We start from the raw sequence: 17,143 nt of genomic DNA, 5'->3' as shown, positions 1-17,143 counted from the left end.
TACGCTGTTGAAATGGGCCCACACAGGTCTATGCAGGGGTGAAAGGCATTCAAAGTCTGTGGATCCCTATGCCTGCGCTTATGCAAAGGAGGTGTGCCTACCCTGAGTTCCTGGCTTTGGGGAGCTGGAACATTATTTTCCTGTTTGTTAATTTGTTCACTCTCCAAGGCTGGGAGAATGGCTCAGGGTGCGTGACGGGTCCTACTTCTGCCACAGGGGACCCGGCAATTGCTGAAGCTGGCCGTGGACCTGGTGCAGAGTAGGGAGGGGGCAGGTAAGTGGGAGAGAGGTTTTTTCCCAAAGGAAGTGTTTTTTGATCTGCACCAGTAGGTCAGACGCACGTACTTATGTTTTACCGATTGAGCGCCACTTTTCACTGGTTCTGGAGGCCTGAGTAGACTCTTTGCCACCAAATCTTTCCTAATGTGGAAAACACCCCCCGAGTGCCACTGCTTGCCTCGCCGCACACACCAGCCGATCCAGCCTGAAGGGTGCCAGCTCCCGCTGGGTCAGGTCTGGCAACTCCTTGCTGCTTCCGAACAATCTCTCCCTCTTCCTGCCACTCAGTCTGATTCCTCAACTTTGCCTTTGATGTTCAGGGCTCCTACATTGTCATGTATAATCAATTCACCTGTTTTTTCAGGCCTTTGTTGTAAGAGGGACCAGAGGAAGCGTGTGACTACTCCGTCATCTTGGCCACGTCTCTCCTGGACACCCTTTTAACTCAGAACTGAAGTCACTCCTGAAGTTTACCCTTCAGCCAAAGATTAGACAAGTCTATAAAACAAACAATAACACAAGTGAGGAATGTTTTCATAGTTCAATCATGTATATGAGACTAAATGGACACACCTGCCCAAAAGGAAAGATGAGAAGGCAGGAAGGGACAGGAAAACTTGAGGAATGGTAACAGGGAACCCAGGATGGAGAAGGGGAGAGTGTTGACACATCATGTGGTTGACAACCAATGTCACAAAATAATTAGTGTATTAACTGTTTAATGAGAAACTAATTTACTCTGTCAACTTTCACCTAAAGCACAATTTAAAAAAAATTTTCTTTTTTTTTTAGTATATATTTATTTTGTTGTTGAGGATATACACAGCAAAACATACACCAACTCAACAGTTTGTACATGTACCATTTAGTGATATTGATTACATTCTTTGAGTGTGTAACCATTCTCACCCTCCTTTTCTGAGTTGTTCCTCCTCCATTAACATAAATTCACCAATTGTTGTTTTCTTATTGTTGAATTTTGAGAGTTCTTTATATATTCTGATACAAGTCCTTTATCACATATGTAACTTGTAAATACTATCTACCAGTCTATGACTATTTTTTCATTCTCTTAACAGTGTCTTTCAAAGATCAGAAATAATTGAATTTTAATAAAGTCCGATTTAACAATTTATTCTTTTATGGACCATGCTTTTGGTGTTGTATCTAAGAAATCTTTGCCTAACCCAAAGTCACATTTTCTCCTATATTTTCTTTTAAATGTTTTACAGTTTCAGAATTTATATTTAAGTCTATGATCTATTTTGAGTTAATTTATGTGTGTGCTGTGAGATATGGACCCAAGTTCTTCTCTTCTCCTCTTTTTTTTGCATATAGCCAGTTGTACCAGTGCCGTTGTTGAAAAGACATCATTTCTGCACTGAATTACCTTTGTATGTTTGTGAAAAATCAGTTGCCCATATAAGTGTGTGAGTCTATTTCTAGACTATTTTGTTCCATTGATCTATTTGTGGTATCTTAGAGACCTTCCTTTCACCATTCTTTTAAGGTAGACCAGCTAGCAACACATTATCTTTGTTTTTATTCCACTGAGAATTTCCTGATTTTCCCTTCATTCCGGAAGGATACTTTTGTTGGACATACAATTCTGGGTTGATGGTTTTTTGTTTTTTTTTCCCAGCACTTGGAAAATGTTGTGCCACTTCCTTCTGACCTCCATGGATTCCAAGGAGAGATCTGCTATCATTCAAATTGCTTTTACCTGTAGGTGAGGTGTCATTTTTCTCACATTGCTTTTGAGATTTTCTTTGTCTTTAGTTTCCAGAAGAGTGGCTATGATGTGTCTTGGTGTGGATTACTTTGGGTTTATCCTGTTTGGAGTTCACTGACCTTCTAGAATCTGTAGGTTTATGTCTTTTGCCAAATTTGTGGATTTTTTAGCCACTATTTCTTTGAGTAGTTTTTTCAGCCCTGTCTGTTTCTCCTGCCTATCTGGGACTCCAATGACACAAATGTTAGATCTTTTCTTATAGTCCCACAAAGTTCCTGAGGCTGTTCACACACACCCCTCCCTGCTCAATCTATTTTCTCGCTGTTGTTCAGATCGGGTAGTTTCTATTGTTCCATCTTCAAGTTGAGTAATTTCCTCCTCTGTCTCCGTAGTCTGCTATTGAGCCCATCCATTGAGTTTTTTGTCATATTTTTAAGTTCTAAAATTTCCATTTGGTTCTTCTTCGTATCATCTATTTCTTTGTTGAGGCTATTTTTCCGTTTCAAGTGTGTTTGTAATTGCTTACGGAAACATTTTTATGGTGGCTGCTTTGAAATCTGTCCAATAATTCCAACATCTGTGTCATCTCAGTGTTAGCACCTATAGATTGTATTTTCTGATTCAAGGTGAGATTTTCCTAGTTCTTGGTATAACAAGTTATTTTCTCAGTTGAAACCTGGACATTTTGGGTATTATGAGAGTCTGAATCTTAATTAAACCTTGTTTTAGGTAGCCTCCCCTGATACCACTCCAGCAGAGGGAGGGGCAGGGTGTTGCCATGTTACTGCAGGTGGGGGCTCAAGTCCTGGTTCCAGGAGGCCAGTGTTTCTGCTGGGCAGAGGTGGAGGTTCTGGTTTCTACTAGCCCTCTGCTGGTACCAACCTGGCTGGAAGGGGTGAGTGCCTTGTTACTGCTCCCAAGTGGCCGCCACTAAAACTATGGGGGTGGCTAGTTACCACTAGCTGGTAGAGAAAGCCACCTCTCCACTGAGCCTCCTGTGATACGTCAGCAGGGAGGGACAAGCATCTTGCTCAGCCTCGAACGTGTGGCAGTCACTGGGCCTTCTGTGATACGTCAGCAGAGGGGGACAGGCATCTTGCTCAGCCTCGAAAGTGTGGCAGTCACTGGGCCTTCTGTGATACGTCAGCAGAGGGGGACAGGCATCTTGCTCAGCCTCGAAAGTGTGGCAGTCACTGGGCCTTCTGTGATACTTCAGCAGGGGGGACAGGCATCTTGCTCAGCCTAGGAAGTGTGGCAGTCTAGATGTCACTGGGCCTTCCTGGCATGTGTTGGGGTGGGGCTGTAGTTTTTTCTTGGTGTTTGGCTGGAGTAGAGAAGCTTGGCCTCTCCTGAGCACATGGTGACTTGGAGGTGTCAGATCCTCCCACCCTTGGGTGCTGCCCTCGGCCCAGGTTGGTCCACAGGGTGTGTCCGCCTTGGCCCTTGACATGTGGTGCCCCTCCCATCCGTGCTGCCCATGGGGCACGCCACACTCCCGCCCCACAGCCCCACAGCCCCGCAGCCCGGCAGCCCCGCAGCTGAGTCTTGTGCTCCCCTCTGACCACCCCCACCCCAGCTGGCCAAAGCTGCAGGGCTGGGTGCGGGCAGAGCCAGGACCACCCACAGCCATGGGCCTGGGGCAGGATAAGACATGAACACAGACAGAAGCAGAAGTTACGTGCGTTTTAATGGGGAAGGGTCGGGAGGACAGAACATCAGGAGCAGTGTTTTACCACGTTGGTGTAAAAATGAGACAGGATCCAGACATGCATCTTTACACAACAGTTACAGCGACGTTCCAGAATCCAAGCAGCAGTTTGAATTGTGTTCTTGAAAAATGAAAACACACACACACTGACTCACACACACACACACACACACACACACACACACACTCGGCGCTCCAGGTGCCTCCACAGGGGCCAGGCCCCACTCAGCCAGGGGCTGTGTGCCCCCAGGCCCCTGTATCATAGGTGCGGCCCGGGCACCGTGGCCAGAACCGCGAGCCTGGGGCCTGCCGTGCAGGGGCCAGAGCCAGGCCCTGGACCCTGGCGCCCAAGGACGAGTGTTGGACATCTCCGGGGGGTGGACAAAGTCGCCCGGCAGCTCTCCCAGAGGTACAATAAATACGAGAACCCAAACGGAGAAACAACAGATGAACCCACACGGCAAACCCCACATGGAACAAAAAAGGCTCAGCCCGGCTCTTGCGGGCCTCGGCAGACCCTTCACAGAGCAGGCGGCTCTCTGGGTCAGCCGGCTGGCCCGCTTGGCACGGGAGGACAGACCTACTTCTAGCAGCAGCCCGGGCGGCTGTGCGTGCATCGAGGCAGTGGTGTGGGCCCAGGACAGCGGCAGTCAGGGCCGTGGGGTGGGGGTCCCACCGGCAGGACCCTCCCCAGCCCGGCGCAGCCTGGGTGTGGTGCTGGGGTGGGGTGGGTGGTGGATGCCATCGGATGGGGTGCTGGCTGGGTTGTGGGGCAGCTAGCCCTCACGCACACTGACCCGTGGCTCGGCCAGGGAGCTGTGGATGATGTTGATGACAGCCTCCAGGCCGCTCCCCTCTAGTAGGGTCCTGTGGTCCCCCTCGATGACGTGCACCGACACCTTGCCGTCGCACACTTGTGAGAGGTTATAGTCGGCACCCAGGTCATCCCCGTAGGTGCTGCCTGTCTTGGCCCTCAACAGTGTGACGTTGCCGTGGTACTTGGTGTTGGGCGCGTACTGCTCAGCCGCGCGCAGCTTGTGGTAGAAGGAGAAGGCCGCAAAACTGAGCTCCTGGCGGTTGATGTCATGGTGGCTCTGGGCAATTAGGTCCACCGTGGCTGCCACGCGCTGCTCCAGGTCCTTCAGCGGCAGCAGGGCCTCCAGCACCTGTGGGGACAGGCTCTCAACGTGGGGCCAGAGAGTGGCCTCCACGACCCCAACCCAGCTCCTTGCGCCCAGGGCCTGGACGTACCCTGCTGTGCTCCATGTCCGTGAACTGCTGCACAAAGAAGCACATGGCCTCAGTCTCGGCCTCGGCCTCGCAGCCCGGCGTCAGCTTAGCCCGGTAGCTCTGCAAAGGGAGGAGGAGGTGCTGCAGCCAAGCAGGTGGCCTGAGGGTGACCAGGGACCCTCCTGGGAGAGGGGAGAGGGCGAGACCTTCACCCAGAAAGACCCCAGCCTCACCTGGGTGTAGGCCAACACATAGGTGTGGGAGCCGTCAAACAGGAAGAGGCTGTTGTGGGCAGGGCCCTGCTGTGCCTGTAGCTGGGAGCACATCTCAAAGGCCACGCAGGCCCCGTAGGAGTAGCCGGCGATGCGGTATGGGCCCTCGGGCTGTACCTGCCGGATGCAGTCCATGTAATAGGCGGCCAGGCTCTGGATACTGTCCAGGGGTGCAGCTGCAAAGGCACGGGGGCTGAGCAGGATGGCCACAGGTGGGGTCCCCAGCAGGGGATGGACCACCACCTGCCCCCTGTGCCCCCACGCCCCCCGCCCACACCTCGGGTGCACTGCAGGCCGTAGGTGGGGATGCTCAGCCTGGCGGCCAGGCTGTGGAAGATGCTGAGGGAGCCCTCGATGGGGTGCACTAGGAACAGCGGCCGCTCAGAGCTCTGCACGGTGTTGAGGCGCGTCAGTGTTGGAGCCTCGGGGTTCACCAGAAGCATGCTCAGGTTCAGCTGGGCTTGCTGCCGGGCTGCGGGGCTGTCCTTCGTGGGTCCGGGGGACACCAACTCTGTGAGGAGAACGGCTGGGTGAAGGGCTGGCCAAATACACGGAGGTACGCACGGACACAGACGCGCACGCACACACGGATGCAGACACGTACACACACACATACACATGTAGACATACACGCATACACGTGCAGACACGTACAGATATGCGCAAAGATATACATGTAGAAATGTACACAGACACATGCAGACACGCACACACGCATGCAAATACATGCGCCTATGCACACACACAGAGATACGTGTGCAGACATGTATGCACACGCAGACACACACACACACACACAGCTGACTTGGGAGGCTGCTGATGCCCTAAAGTGCTAGGCGCTGAGTGCTCTCGGGAAGGAGCAAGGATGGGGGTGGTCTGCAGTCAGTGGGGGGAAGAACCGTGCTCCCCTGCCCCAGGGTCACCAGACACACGGGCCATCAGGTGCAGGAGCGAAGGAGGCTGCCTGAGAGCTGGAGAAGACCCTCGGCTGGAAGCGGCGACCCCGCCCGCCCACCACGCACCCTCGGTGGCCTGTGACGAGAGCTCCTTCAGTTTGCGCAGCGAGAGCTGCCGCACCTCCCGCATGGACAGCGCCAGGCCGTGCTCTCGCTCCAGTGTCTGCCGCACCTCCACACCCATGAGCGAGTCCAGGCCCAGGTCCGCCAGCGAGGTGTCCAGGCTGACGGCCGCCACATCTCGGATCCCTAAGGAGGCACAATTTGTCAGTAGGGCCGCAGCTGGGGTGAGGCTGGCGCGTGAGCCACATGGCCAGGCCCACGCAGGACTTGGGGCCACCAGCGAGGAGGCAAGTGTGTCGGGACAGAGCAGGATCTGAACCCGGCTTGGGCACCAAGCCCTTCCCCTGGGCCCACTGTCCCCGCCCACTGCACTCACCCAGGATGTGTGCCACGGCCTTCACCAGGTCCCGCTGGCCGTCGCCCCCGCTGCGTGCCGCTGCTTTCTTCTCAGCCAGCACGAAGCTGCTCAGCACCGGGTGAGGCTGGTTAAGGAACAGGTCGAGCACCTCCAGGCAGGAGACGATGCGCTGGGGCAGCGTGCCACCGATGACCATGTCGTTGGTGCCCATGGCCTCCAGGACAATGCCCACATCGCCAATGGCACCCCACTGCACAGCCAGGCCTGCGGGCGGGGGTGCGGGTCAGCGAGGGGGATGGGGCGCGGGGCTGGGTGTGGCCGGGCGGGGCTGGTGGCCCACCTGGGAGGCCGTCGTGCCGGCGCTGCTCACAGATGCGCTCCATGGTGGAGTTGGCAAAGCCGTAGTTAGCCTGGCCGGCGTTGCCGCGCCCACAGCTCACAGAGGAGAAGGCCACAAAATAGTCCAGCTCAGGGCATGCCTCCCGGGTCACCCTGTGGGGAGCAGGTGTCAGCCCTGCCCTGCCCTGCCCTGCCCTGCTCGCGAGCCCTTGCCCCCACCCTCAGGGGCAGGCTCTGCCTGGGAAGGGAGGTGCCAGTCCGCTGAGGGCTCGCAGATCCCAGGGGCAGCTGGCTTCTGCAGCAAGAACCCGTGCCCCCGAAGCGCTTTGGTTGGTGGAGGGGGGCCCCGGGGCAGAAGAGGCCCATCCAAGACACAGTCAGCTGGCCGGGTGAAGAGCGTGGGGTGCTGTGGGCGCCCACCTGTCCAGGTTCAGCGTCCCGCTGTACTTGGGCTTGTTCACGTCCTGGAAGAGCTCAGGACTCTGGTTTTCCAGTATGGCGTCTCTCAGCACCTGGGTGAGCAGGCCCTTCAGCACCAGCCTGGTCAACCCTTGGCCCCTCCTCCCCAGCTCCAGGCCTCGTGGGGCTGCACTCACCATGGCCAGGTTAAAGACACCCCCCACGGGCCCGAGCTGTGCAGCCTCTGCGATGAGTCTCCGTGCTCCCTCCAGCGAGCTGGCGTTGCTGGTGGACACAAGCACCTGGATGCCCTGGTGCCTCCACTCATGGACCTGCTTGGCCTGGTAGCCTGTGGGACGCGGGGCGCTGGGCGGGCTGGCACAGATGTGCCACCCTCCCCGAGCCCTCCTAGACGTAGGGCCCCAGGGCAGGCAGGCCCAGGGATAGGAGCTCCCCCACCCCATCGCACCCTCAGGCTCCCCCACCTGTCCGGATCCCCGAGCGGGAGGTCAGCACAAGCTTCTGAGCCCCCCGCAGTATGAGCCACTGGGCCAGCTCGAGGCCAAAACCACCCAGGCCGCCAGCAATGATGTAGCTCTTGTGGGCCGAGCAGAAGGTCTTGGAGATGGCTGTGGTCAGGGCAGGTCTGGTCCCCGGTGGCACCTCACCCTGCTCTTCCTCTTTCACCTGTGACCAGTGGCACCATTTGCTCTGGAAGCCTGTGTGCGAGGACACCCGCCCGCCTGCCCGCCCACCAGGCCCCGGCCTCACCTGGACTACCACCTTGCCTATGTGCTTGCCCTGAGCCATGTAGCGGAAGGCCTCCTCCACCTGGTCCTTGTGGAACACAGTGCATTTGAGAGGCTGCACCACGCCATCGCGGATGCCCGTCCGCAGCAGCGCTGCCACCTCCTGCCAGTCGGCATAGGCGTCCTCAAATAATGCATCCAGCAAGATGCCGTGGAAGGTCACATTCTTCAGGAAGATGGCCATGCCTGGAGGCGGGCAGGAGGCTCACTCGTGGCTCCCAGGGTCCACCCACCCCCTGACCTGTCCATCCACCTTGTCTGCCTGCTTCCCTGTGCACTCTCCAGCCTGCCAGGTCCCCCCACTCCGTCTGCCTGCCCACCCCCTGCCCTGTCCACCCTCCTGCCTGCTGCGTCCACCCACTCTGTCTGCCTGCCACGTCCACCCACCCTATCTGCCTGCCCACCCCCTGCCCCGTCCACTCGCCCACTCCGTCTGCCCGGGCCTCACCCAGCGCAGTGTTGTTGAACAGGTCAAACTTGCCGATCTCAAGGAAGCGGCCGTGCTGTGCCAGGCACCGCACGCTGGCCTGCAGCTTCTCCTCCGCCAAGGAGTTCAGGACCAGATCAACGCCTGGGGGACAGACAACGGGGTCCTCAAGGTCCGCCTGCTGCCCAGCCCACCTGTGAGGTCCAGAGCAGACGCCGTCCCTCCCCGACACCCACTCCCCTGGAGACTTGGGGGGACGCGCGCTCACCCCGCCCGGCTGTGTGCCGCAGCACGTGCTCCTCAAAGGACGTGTCGCGGGAGTTGGCAAAGCTGTCCTTGCTGAGCTGCGGGAAGCGGGCCTGCAGGTACGCGCGCTTCTCGGCGGACCCCACGGTAGTGAAGACGCGGCAGCCCAGGCTGAGGGCAATGGTGATGGCGGCCTGGCCCACGCCACCCGAGCCCGAGTGCACGAGCACGGTCTCACCGCGCCGGATGCGCCCACGCACCACCAGCGAGTAGTATGCTGTCGTGTAGACCACAGGTACCGAGGCCGCCTCCTCCAGGGTCCTGTGGGCGCGCGGGAAGTGGGTTAGCTCTGGCCAAGGACTGAAGGGCCCCTGGATGCCCCAGCACTCTGACACTCACCAGCCAGAAGGCACGTCCCAGAGGAAGTCCGCAGGGAGCAAGACGGAGGTGGCCAGGCCCTCGGAGGGCAACAGCCCCATCACGCGCTTGCCACTGGCGTCACGGCCGGAGAACTCCATGCCCAGCATGCTGTCCTGGGTGGTCCACTTGCCTGGAGGGGACGTGGAGTGAGCCCCTGTGCCCCACTGCCCCACGAGCATGCCCCAGGAGGCCCCCAGATCCCTGGATGGGCTCTTCTCCCCGGGGGCTGCATGTACCTGGGATGGCATCGGGGGAGAGCTTGCCCGTGGCCAGCATGATGTCACGGAAGTTGAGTGAGGCGTAGTAGACACGGCAAAGCTGGGCGCCAGGCCTGGCGGGTGGGGCGTGGCGCAGGGGTGCGCACACCCAGCGGATAGAGGAGAGGTCCCCACGGGTCAGCAGGCTCACACAGGCGTGCTCTGTCTGCTCCTCCCGCTTGCCTGTGGGAGGCAGGAGGCCAGGCTGCCGAGGGCCGGCAGGCACCAGGGCTGGGGGTGCTGGTGAGGCAGGGGAGCCCGGAGTGGGGAATGGGGGGAGGGCAGGGGGCCCACCTTGCTCTAGCGGGAAGTGGCGGAAGGCCCCCCAGGCGCCATCGCGGTAGACATTCATCACCAGGTCCCCCTGTAGCACCTTCTGCAGCTCCGGGGAGCTCGGGTCCATCGGGGGCATGGGGGACTCACTGCTGAGGCTGGACACCAGGATGCACCTGTGGGCGGCCGGGGTGGTGAGGTGGGAGGGGATGGGGAGGTGAGGGAGGGGAAAGGGAAGGAGATGAGATGGGGAGACGGGAGGCAGGGGAGGGGCCGTACCGCACACGGTGGCCCCCGGGCTCCTTGCGCAGACAGTTCACCATGCCCATGACGCCCGAAGTGGCGCAGCTGATGGCCGTCAGCCACACAGGCCGGGAGGAGGCATCAGCCAGAATGCTCTGCAAGGGAGGCAGGAAGGGTCAGCCTTGGGTGGTACTGCTGGACCGTCCTGGCACTGGGGCGGGCAGGGCTCTGACCTTCAGTGAGTCCACCCATTGGAAACTGGTGTCCTCCACGGATAGGAAAATGGGGCTGTCCGGGGGGGCCAGCCGGCGGCAGAGGAAGAGCACAGAGCCGTAGAAGGACCGTTTCAGCCCTACCAGGTGCAGCGAGGCCTTGGCAAAGAGGCTCTCCCACTCATCCTGCAGGGGGCGGGGGGGTGGTTAGCGGCTCCCACCCGCATGCAGCTCCCAGCCCTGCCCCCAGCCCACGCGCCCCAGCACCTGGCTCAGGAGGTCGGCAGCGGTGAGGAAGGCCATGGTCTCCCCAAGTGTGTGCCCCTTGAGCAGAGCGTGCACCAGCAGGAAGCCGCCCTCCTTGACGGCCGCTGCCATGTTGCCGAGAGCCACAGAGGGGTTGCCGAGGGTGGCCACGGCACAGTTGCACACCAGAAGGTCAGCTGCGCCCAGGTTGCTGGGTGCGGGCTCCACGGGGTCCCACTGGCCCTGGACCACGTCTTGCTGTTGTAGCCGTTCCTGCACGGCCTGTAGGGCCTGGGCATGGCGGTCGGTGGCCGTGTAGTCCAGCTGCAGCACGGGCTGCGTTTTGAGCAGTTCCGGTATGCGGGCGTACAGGTGACCCTCACCAGCCAGCACCTGGGGGGAACAGCTTCTTCCTGGACCAGCTGCCACGGGCACGTGTCCCCAATTGACCCGCTAGTGGGCCCGCTGGGCGGCAGACGCAGGACGACTACCCAAGCGCTCTGCTCTGCCCTGAGGCCGTCTACACCGTTCGGTCACCGGGGCAGGTCTCCCATGATGGCACCAACGGTGGCACCCACGTGACGCCTCCCAGGTCGAGGGGCGCCCGCCGCTGTGACCGTGTCCACGTCCGCACCCACCTCTACCACCTTCATCCTCGAGTCACTGATGTTCTCTAGGGCCGTGTCCACACAGGCCTTGAGTGCCGGCGCGTCCAGGAGGCCAGCCAGCAGGGGGTCGTTGGCCAGCAGGAGGCGCTCCTGGGCCAGCACGGGACCCAGCTCCAGCTGTAGGTTCCCATTGAGCTGCAGCTGGCAGGCGGCTACCAGCAGCCTCGCCAGGGCATGCTGTGGGGGGTCCCGGGGGGCCGAGGCCCCGCCCAGCCCAGGCACAGTCATCTTCAGCCCCTGCTGAGCGGCCTTGGCCTGCAGAGTCTGCGCCAAACCTGGGGTGGGAGAGACAGATGTTGGGGTCTCAGTCTGCAGGCCGGGCGGGCTGGGGGCCGTGCAGTGGGCTGGGGGCTCCGTGGGGAGGACTGGGGGCCTCATGGGGCAGGCTGAGGGCTATGGGGCAGGGTGGGGGCCGTGGGGTGGGCTGGGCCTCACCCGTGCACAGTTGTAGCTCCGCCCGCAGGGCCGCGCTGTCTGCCAGGCACTCGACCTCCAGGTGCGGCGTGAAGCTGAACTTCTCTAGGATTGGGGTGAACTGCTCCTGCTGCCGCCGCGGGGCCGCCGAGGCGTGCAGCCCCGTGATGAGGGCGCCGCCCGCCACTGTGCTGTTCAGGTATCTGTTCACCGCCACGTCGGCCGCTGCAGGAGACAAGGACGGTGAGCACCTCGGAGTGCCGCCGGGGGAGGGGCAGAGGTGGGGCGGGGCTACCTCGGCCCTGGTCCCGCAGCCTCTGCTGGTGGGTGGCGGGGTCAATGCGGACGCAGCCAAAGCGGGTGGGCAGGCGCAGGCTGTGCTGGCTGAAGTCCAGGATGGCCAGCTGCAGCATGGTGTCCAGGAAGGTCACCCAGTTGTCATTCCACAGCAGCTTGCCTGTGGTGCCTGCAGGGAGTCGGGGTCACACGTGCCCTTGGGCTCACCACTCACACACCCTGGCTCTGGGGCACCTGGGGCTCCCACGCCCACGCCTGGGGATGCCCCTGGGGCTGCCGTCGGTCGAGTCGCCTCCCAGGCCACCCGGGCTGGTGTGACCAGCGTCCACGTGCAGACCCACCTTCCAGGTTGGTCTCGAGGATGCCCTGGAAACGGGGGCCGTAGTCATAGCCGCGCAGCCGCAGTGCCTTGTACACGTCGCCCTGGGCCAGGCAGGATGGGGCCGCAGGCTCCGCAGGCACCGCAGGCTCCGCAGGGGCCAGGCCGTCCTGGTTGTCCAAGAGCCTGGGGTCAGGCTCCTCCCACTGGTACACTTTTCCTATGGGTGGCGCAGCAGGGAGGGTCTTAGGAGCACAGCAGCACGGTGCCGGGCCCAGCGTCCCCGTGGCCCCCACTCACCACTCACTATCAGGTTGCCATTCTCAGACACCTCAAAGATGCAGGAGGCCTCCAGGAGCCGCACCTCCAGCGGCAAAGTCCCTGCGGGCAGTGGGTGCAGTCAGCCTGGCCCCCCGCCCTGGGCCACCCCCCCCGCCCCGTCCCGGGCCGCCCATGGCTCACCTGTCTTGGGCAGGAGGGTGGCCTGATGTAAGGTCACGTCCTCAAACACCACAGGCATCTGCTCCATGACCAGGCCCAGAGCGCGGGCCAGTGTCTTCCAGACCAGGCACAGGTAGCCGGTGGCAGGGAAGATGACACGTCCGTCGATACGGTGCTCCACGAGGTAGTGGTCGGGGGACTCAGGGCTGGTGTCTGCGGTACACACGGGCCTCAGTCCCCACCTCCTGCCCGCGGCCCGCGGCCCGCTGCCCGCCCGCCCGCCCGCCCGCCGGCCGCCCGCACCGATGTTGTAGACAGTGGCAGAGGACGAGCTGGAGCCGCTGGGGAAGTCCTTGGCAGCGGGCACGTCCCAGGTCTGGCTGTGATCCCACTTGATGAGGGGTGAGATGAGAGGCGTGCCCCGGGGGACCGGGAACTCCACGGGCGGGAAGAGGCCGTTGGGGTTGACGTCGATGCTGGTGGGGGGAGGGGCATGAGGGGCACGGCCGCGGGGCTCTGGAAATCCCACTGGGTGCCTGCTTCGAACCATCTCCCCTTAGACTACCACCCCCTGCCAGACGGGGTGCTCGGGGTGCACAGGAAAACCACGACATTCAGGGCTCTTCCCCACCCACTGCCAAGGCCACCCGGGCCCCCGGGGCTCCCCGGGCAGCGAGCCCACGGCTGATACACACCCTGCCGCCCCCTCTCCTGGGTGGTAAATCTGGGGTCCCCCCTGCAGGACCAAGTGGAGGACCCAGGCCAGCAGAGGTGGCAGTCAGTCTGCAGTTGCGGGGTGGGCAAGTGCAGGGTGGGCAGGTGCGGGGTGGGCAAGTGCAAAGGTGGGCAGGTACAGATGTGGGCACGTGTGCCTAGTGTGCAGGTAGACAGGTGCGCAGGTGCGAGGTGCACAGGTGGGCAGATGCGCAGGTGCGAGGTGCACAGGTATGCAGGTGCGGGCCTACCCGCTGAGGTGGAGCTTGCCGATGTTGCTGAGGAAGAACTCGAGGTTGTCTTTGTGGCCCTTCTTCATCAGCGGGATGATGGTACAGCTGGACTTGAGACCTCGCTTCAGGATGGCCTGAGGGGGGCAGACGTGGGCTGGGGCCTTTCCTTGCACCACCCAACGTCCGCGGGCCGTGCCTCATCCCGTCACACATCCCCTCCCGGGGCCCCTGACTGCCCCTCCACCCCGCCCTCATCCTTCCTCGGCGCACGCGGGCTCCGGCAGAACACACCTGCAGCAGGGCATGGGGCGCGACCTCCACTACCACGGCGTTCTCGGGGACGTGCCACAGTGCCTCCTGGAACAGCACGGGGCTCACGAGGTTGTTGACATTGTACTCGGCTGAGGAGGTGCGCGCCAAGCTGCCCTGCCACTCGGCCTCAGGGACAGAAGTGCTGAGCCAACGCGGTGAGCGAGGCCGCGGCTGCCGGATCACCTGTGACACAGGCTGGCTCAGCGGGGCAGCAGGCCGCCACGCCAGCTCCATCCCAGGCCCCTCCTCCAGGCCACCCCCACCAGCCCTCACATGCTGGCCAGCGTCCAGGGGGTTTGGACTCCCAACCTGAGCACAGGCCCCCTGACGGCAGGGACCGAGCCTTGTGACCCGGGCCAGCACCCACCTTCTTCAGTGCCTGGAGCAGCGTGGGCGCAATGGACTCCATGAAGTACGAGTGGAAGGCCATGCCGCCCGTCCGCACCTCTTTGGCAAACACGCCCTCCTGCTTCAGCTGCTCCACAAACTCGGACATGGCAGCCTGAGGAGGGGCGACGTCAGGGTGGGCCCAGAGCAGACGAGCTTCCCGCGGCACCATCTCTTGCATGCTGGCAGCCTGGCACCCGCAGGGGGCACCGTGTCCCAGAGCAGAGGAGCTCAGGGCCTCCCCAGGGCCGAGCCTGGCCCACCCGTTCCTTTGGGGTTCGCACCCCAGTCTCACCTCCCAGTGCCCAGGCTGTGCCCCGGGTCAACGTGGGGGACCCACTGTGGCCACAGCACCAACCTGAGGCCCCGAGATGGTGACAGTGTCCTCGGAGTTGTGGCAGGCAGGCACGATGCCAGGGGGGCAGCGCTTCTTGCACTCGGCCCAGGACAGGCCTGCGGGCAGAGGGAAACCACGGTGCTGACTCGCACTGCACCACCTTTACGAGCGCTGTCTCTGCTGCGTTTGATCTAGGGAGGGCGTCGCTACTCCCATCTCGGGGCCCGGTAATGACACCCTAGGGCTGGGCCCTCACACACCCCCACAGCTCCTTGGGTCAGCCTGCCCACTGCCAGCAGCACCAGGCCCCACGGCCCTTGTCCGCCCTCCCGGGAGTGCGAGGGCCGCCCAGGAGCCCCAGGCCGACGCCTACCCACGGCCGCCATGGCGCCCGGTGGCATGTCGGCCTCCTTGATGCACTGGCCCCTCCAGTAGGCCGCCAGCACCGCCTCCTCCTGCGTCAGGCAGCCGTCAGCATAGCCGCAGGTCACCTCGCCCAGGGAGTGCCCGACGATGCCGTCCGGCCGCAGCCCCATGGCAGTCAGCAGGTCAATGAGCGCGATCTGGGGGCAGGACCGCGGGTTTGCCGGGCTGCTCCTGCTGGCCTGCCCTGCACCTGCCGCAGCCTCCCAGGGGCCCGCGCACCTGGATGGCGGTGAGGCTGACGAAGGCGTGAACGATGTCGTCAAAGGTGTTCTCGTCCGTGCTCAGCAGGAGGTCCGACACTTTCAGCCCAAACTGCGACACGGCCTCGTCTGAGCGCAGGATGGACTCTCGGAAGTTGCTCAGACGCATAAGGCTTAGCCCCATCCCGAGCCACTGCGTGCCCATGCCTGCGGGGAGACGGCCCGGGGGTCAGGGAGACCACGCACCTGCCCCATCCTCCTGCGGGAGGGAAGGAGGCAGGGCTCACCGGAGCAGATGAACCAGAGGGGGCGGTCGCCGGCGGGCACCTGCTGCACCTCCTGGGCTTCGCCCTCGATGCCCAGCACGGTGTAGCCGCGGAAGGGCATGGAGGAGGTGGGGGTGGCTGCGATGTCATTGAGCATATTGAGGAAGGCCAGGTCCTGGCTGTGCCTGCGGCCCTGCTCCAGCAGGCCCTGCACAGCCTCGGGGGTGCGCCCGCTGGCCTGCAGCAGCCGGGGAAGGGCAGGTGGGGTGGGCGCTGGGGGCCGCACGGCATTGGGCTGGAGGATGACGTGCACATTGGAGCCGCCGAAGCCAAAGGAATTGATGCTGACGTTGCCGTAGCCCACCGGGAGGGGCTGGTCCACCACCCGCAGCCGCCCGTCCTGCAGTGCCGGGATCTTGGGATTGGGGTTGTGGAAGTGCAGGTTGGGGGCCCACTGCCCATGCTCCAGAGACAGCAGCACCTGCAGGCGGGGAGGATGAGCGGGCAGGCGGTCCCCAGACCGTACCCTCGTCTCACCTGGGACTACAGGCAAGTCCCACCCTCCAACCCCACTGTGCTGCCCACCACACAGGGCCGATGACTAACCCGCCGTCGCTGTGCCCAGGTCTGGGTGTGCGTCGAGCGAGGGCATGCCCACTCCCCTCCGAGGCCCACCCGGCAGGCTGGCTGTGTGCCCGCACCTGCCGTGTTCCACGGCTACAGATAGTGCCGGCCAGCCAGGTGAAAGACAGTGGGGCCCTGGTCCACTAGGAGGTCCCCTACAGCCTGGCCCCTACCCTCCGTGGTCGGGAGGCCATGGGGATGGGATGGCAGGCAGACGTGCCCTCCCAGCCCACAGCGGGTACACCTGGCTGAACCGGGCCTGCCAGGTGGGGCCGGCACCCTGCCTGCTGGCCGCCTGCCACTTTTACCTGCCTATTCTCCTTCCTTCCTTCTCTGAGCCTTTCTTGCTTCCCAGAAGACCCAGTCCTGGTGCTGGCCAAGTGGAGTGCGTGCTCAGCTGGTTGCTTGAGGGGCCCACCCTGCTGCCCAGCCTTGGCCCCTCCACCAGGTGGGTGGGCGGCCCGGGCGGCCAGCTGACGTGCCTACCTTGGCCAGGGCTGCGAGCCCCGAGGCAGGCTCGGGGTGACCCATGTTGGACTTCGTGGACCCGATCAGCAGTGGGCTCTGGCGGGTGGCACACAGGGCCTGGGCGATGCAGTTTAGCTCCTGGGGGTCACCCACCTGCAGGGAGCATGGGAGGGTCACAGTTCCGTCCCCCTACCTCTGCTGGGCGCGCAGGGCGGACGGGCAGGCAGGGCCTCACCGTGGTACCCGTGCCGTGGGCTTCGATATATTCAAGGGACTCGGGGTCCACCCCGGCTGGCTCGTACATTGAGCGGAGGAGATACGCCTGGGCTTCTCCGGAGGGGAAGGTCACGCCTGGAGGGAGAGGTGCCTCATACCACGGCCTCCCGCGCCCCCACCTGCCGCCCCCCCATTCCCGGCAGCCCACCTTGCTCCTTGTAGCCGTCCGTGTTGGTGCCCGTGTTCAGGATGGTGGCGTATACCCGCTTGGCCAGGGACTTCTTGGTGAGCAAGACGGCCACCACAGCCTCGGCGCGGCAGTACCCGTTCCCTGGGGGGAGTGTGGCGGCTC

The 17,143-nt window shown here is 62.2% G+C and overlaps 1 protein-coding gene across 1 annotated transcript in view; it reads right to left on the bottom strand.

The window, feature by feature from the left end:
• Nucleotides 1–3,889: 3,889 nt before the first annotated feature.
• The window catches only part of FASN (fatty acid synthase), a 16,198-nt gene continuing 2,944 nt past the window's right edge, over nt 3,890–17,143 (bottom strand). The window contains exons 5-40 of the mRNA XM_023729195.1: nt 17,000–17,122; nt 16,811–16,926; nt 16,594–16,728; nt 15,505–15,964; nt 15,237–15,424; nt 14,965–15,154; nt 14,613–14,707; nt 14,235–14,369; nt 13,847–14,050; nt 13,574–13,689; nt 12,912–13,084; nt 12,630–12,821; nt 12,468–12,548; nt 12,190–12,387; nt 11,847–12,017; nt 11,573–11,776; nt 11,108–11,412; nt 10,491–10,862; nt 10,245–10,409; nt 10,048–10,166; nt 9,790–9,944; nt 9,475–9,678; nt 9,218–9,368; nt 8,841–9,139; nt 8,594–8,716; nt 8,108–8,331; nt 7,822–8,023; nt 7,534–7,685; nt 7,358–7,449; nt 6,939–7,090; nt 6,617–6,862; nt 6,244–6,426; nt 5,499–5,732; nt 5,183–5,397; nt 4,971–5,069; nt 3,890–4,885 (exon numbers count right to left, since the gene is read on the bottom strand). Coding sequence (XP_023584963.1) covers nt 4,496–4,885; nt 4,971–5,069; nt 5,183–5,397; nt 5,499–5,732; nt 6,244–6,426; nt 6,617–6,862; nt 6,939–7,090; nt 7,358–7,449; nt 7,534–7,685; nt 7,822–8,023; nt 8,108–8,331; nt 8,594–8,716; nt 8,841–9,139; nt 9,218–9,368; nt 9,475–9,678; nt 9,790–9,944; nt 10,048–10,166; nt 10,245–10,409; nt 10,491–10,862; nt 11,108–11,412; nt 11,573–11,776; nt 11,847–12,017; nt 12,190–12,387; nt 12,468–12,548; nt 12,630–12,821; nt 12,912–13,084; nt 13,574–13,689; nt 13,847–14,050; nt 14,235–14,369; nt 14,613–14,707; nt 14,965–15,154; nt 15,237–15,424; nt 15,505–15,964; nt 16,594–16,728; nt 16,811–16,926; nt 17,000–17,122 — 6,863 coding nt within the window. The 3' untranslated portion in view covers nt 3,890–4,495. The remainder of the gene's footprint in view (nt 4,886–4,970; nt 5,070–5,182; nt 5,398–5,498; nt 5,733–6,243; nt 6,427–6,616; nt 6,863–6,938; nt 7,091–7,357; nt 7,450–7,533; nt 7,686–7,821; nt 8,024–8,107; nt 8,332–8,593; nt 8,717–8,840; nt 9,140–9,217; nt 9,369–9,474; nt 9,679–9,789; nt 9,945–10,047; nt 10,167–10,244; nt 10,410–10,490; nt 10,863–11,107; nt 11,413–11,572; nt 11,777–11,846; nt 12,018–12,189; nt 12,388–12,467; nt 12,549–12,629; nt 12,822–12,911; nt 13,085–13,573; nt 13,690–13,846; nt 14,051–14,234; nt 14,370–14,612; nt 14,708–14,964; nt 15,155–15,236; nt 15,425–15,504; nt 15,965–16,593; nt 16,729–16,810; nt 16,927–16,999; nt 17,123–17,143) is intronic.

Source organism: Trichechus manatus, unplaced genomic scaffold (genome assembly GCF_000243295.1).
Source record: "Trichechus manatus latirostris isolate Lorelei unplaced genomic scaffold, TriManLat1.0 scaffold00028, whole genome shotgun sequence".
In the NCBI taxonomy this organism is placed as follows: domain Eukaryota; kingdom Metazoa; phylum Chordata; class Mammalia; order Sirenia; family Trichechidae; genus Trichechus; species Trichechus manatus.
This window is presented reverse-complemented; position numbering and strand designations above follow the sequence as displayed.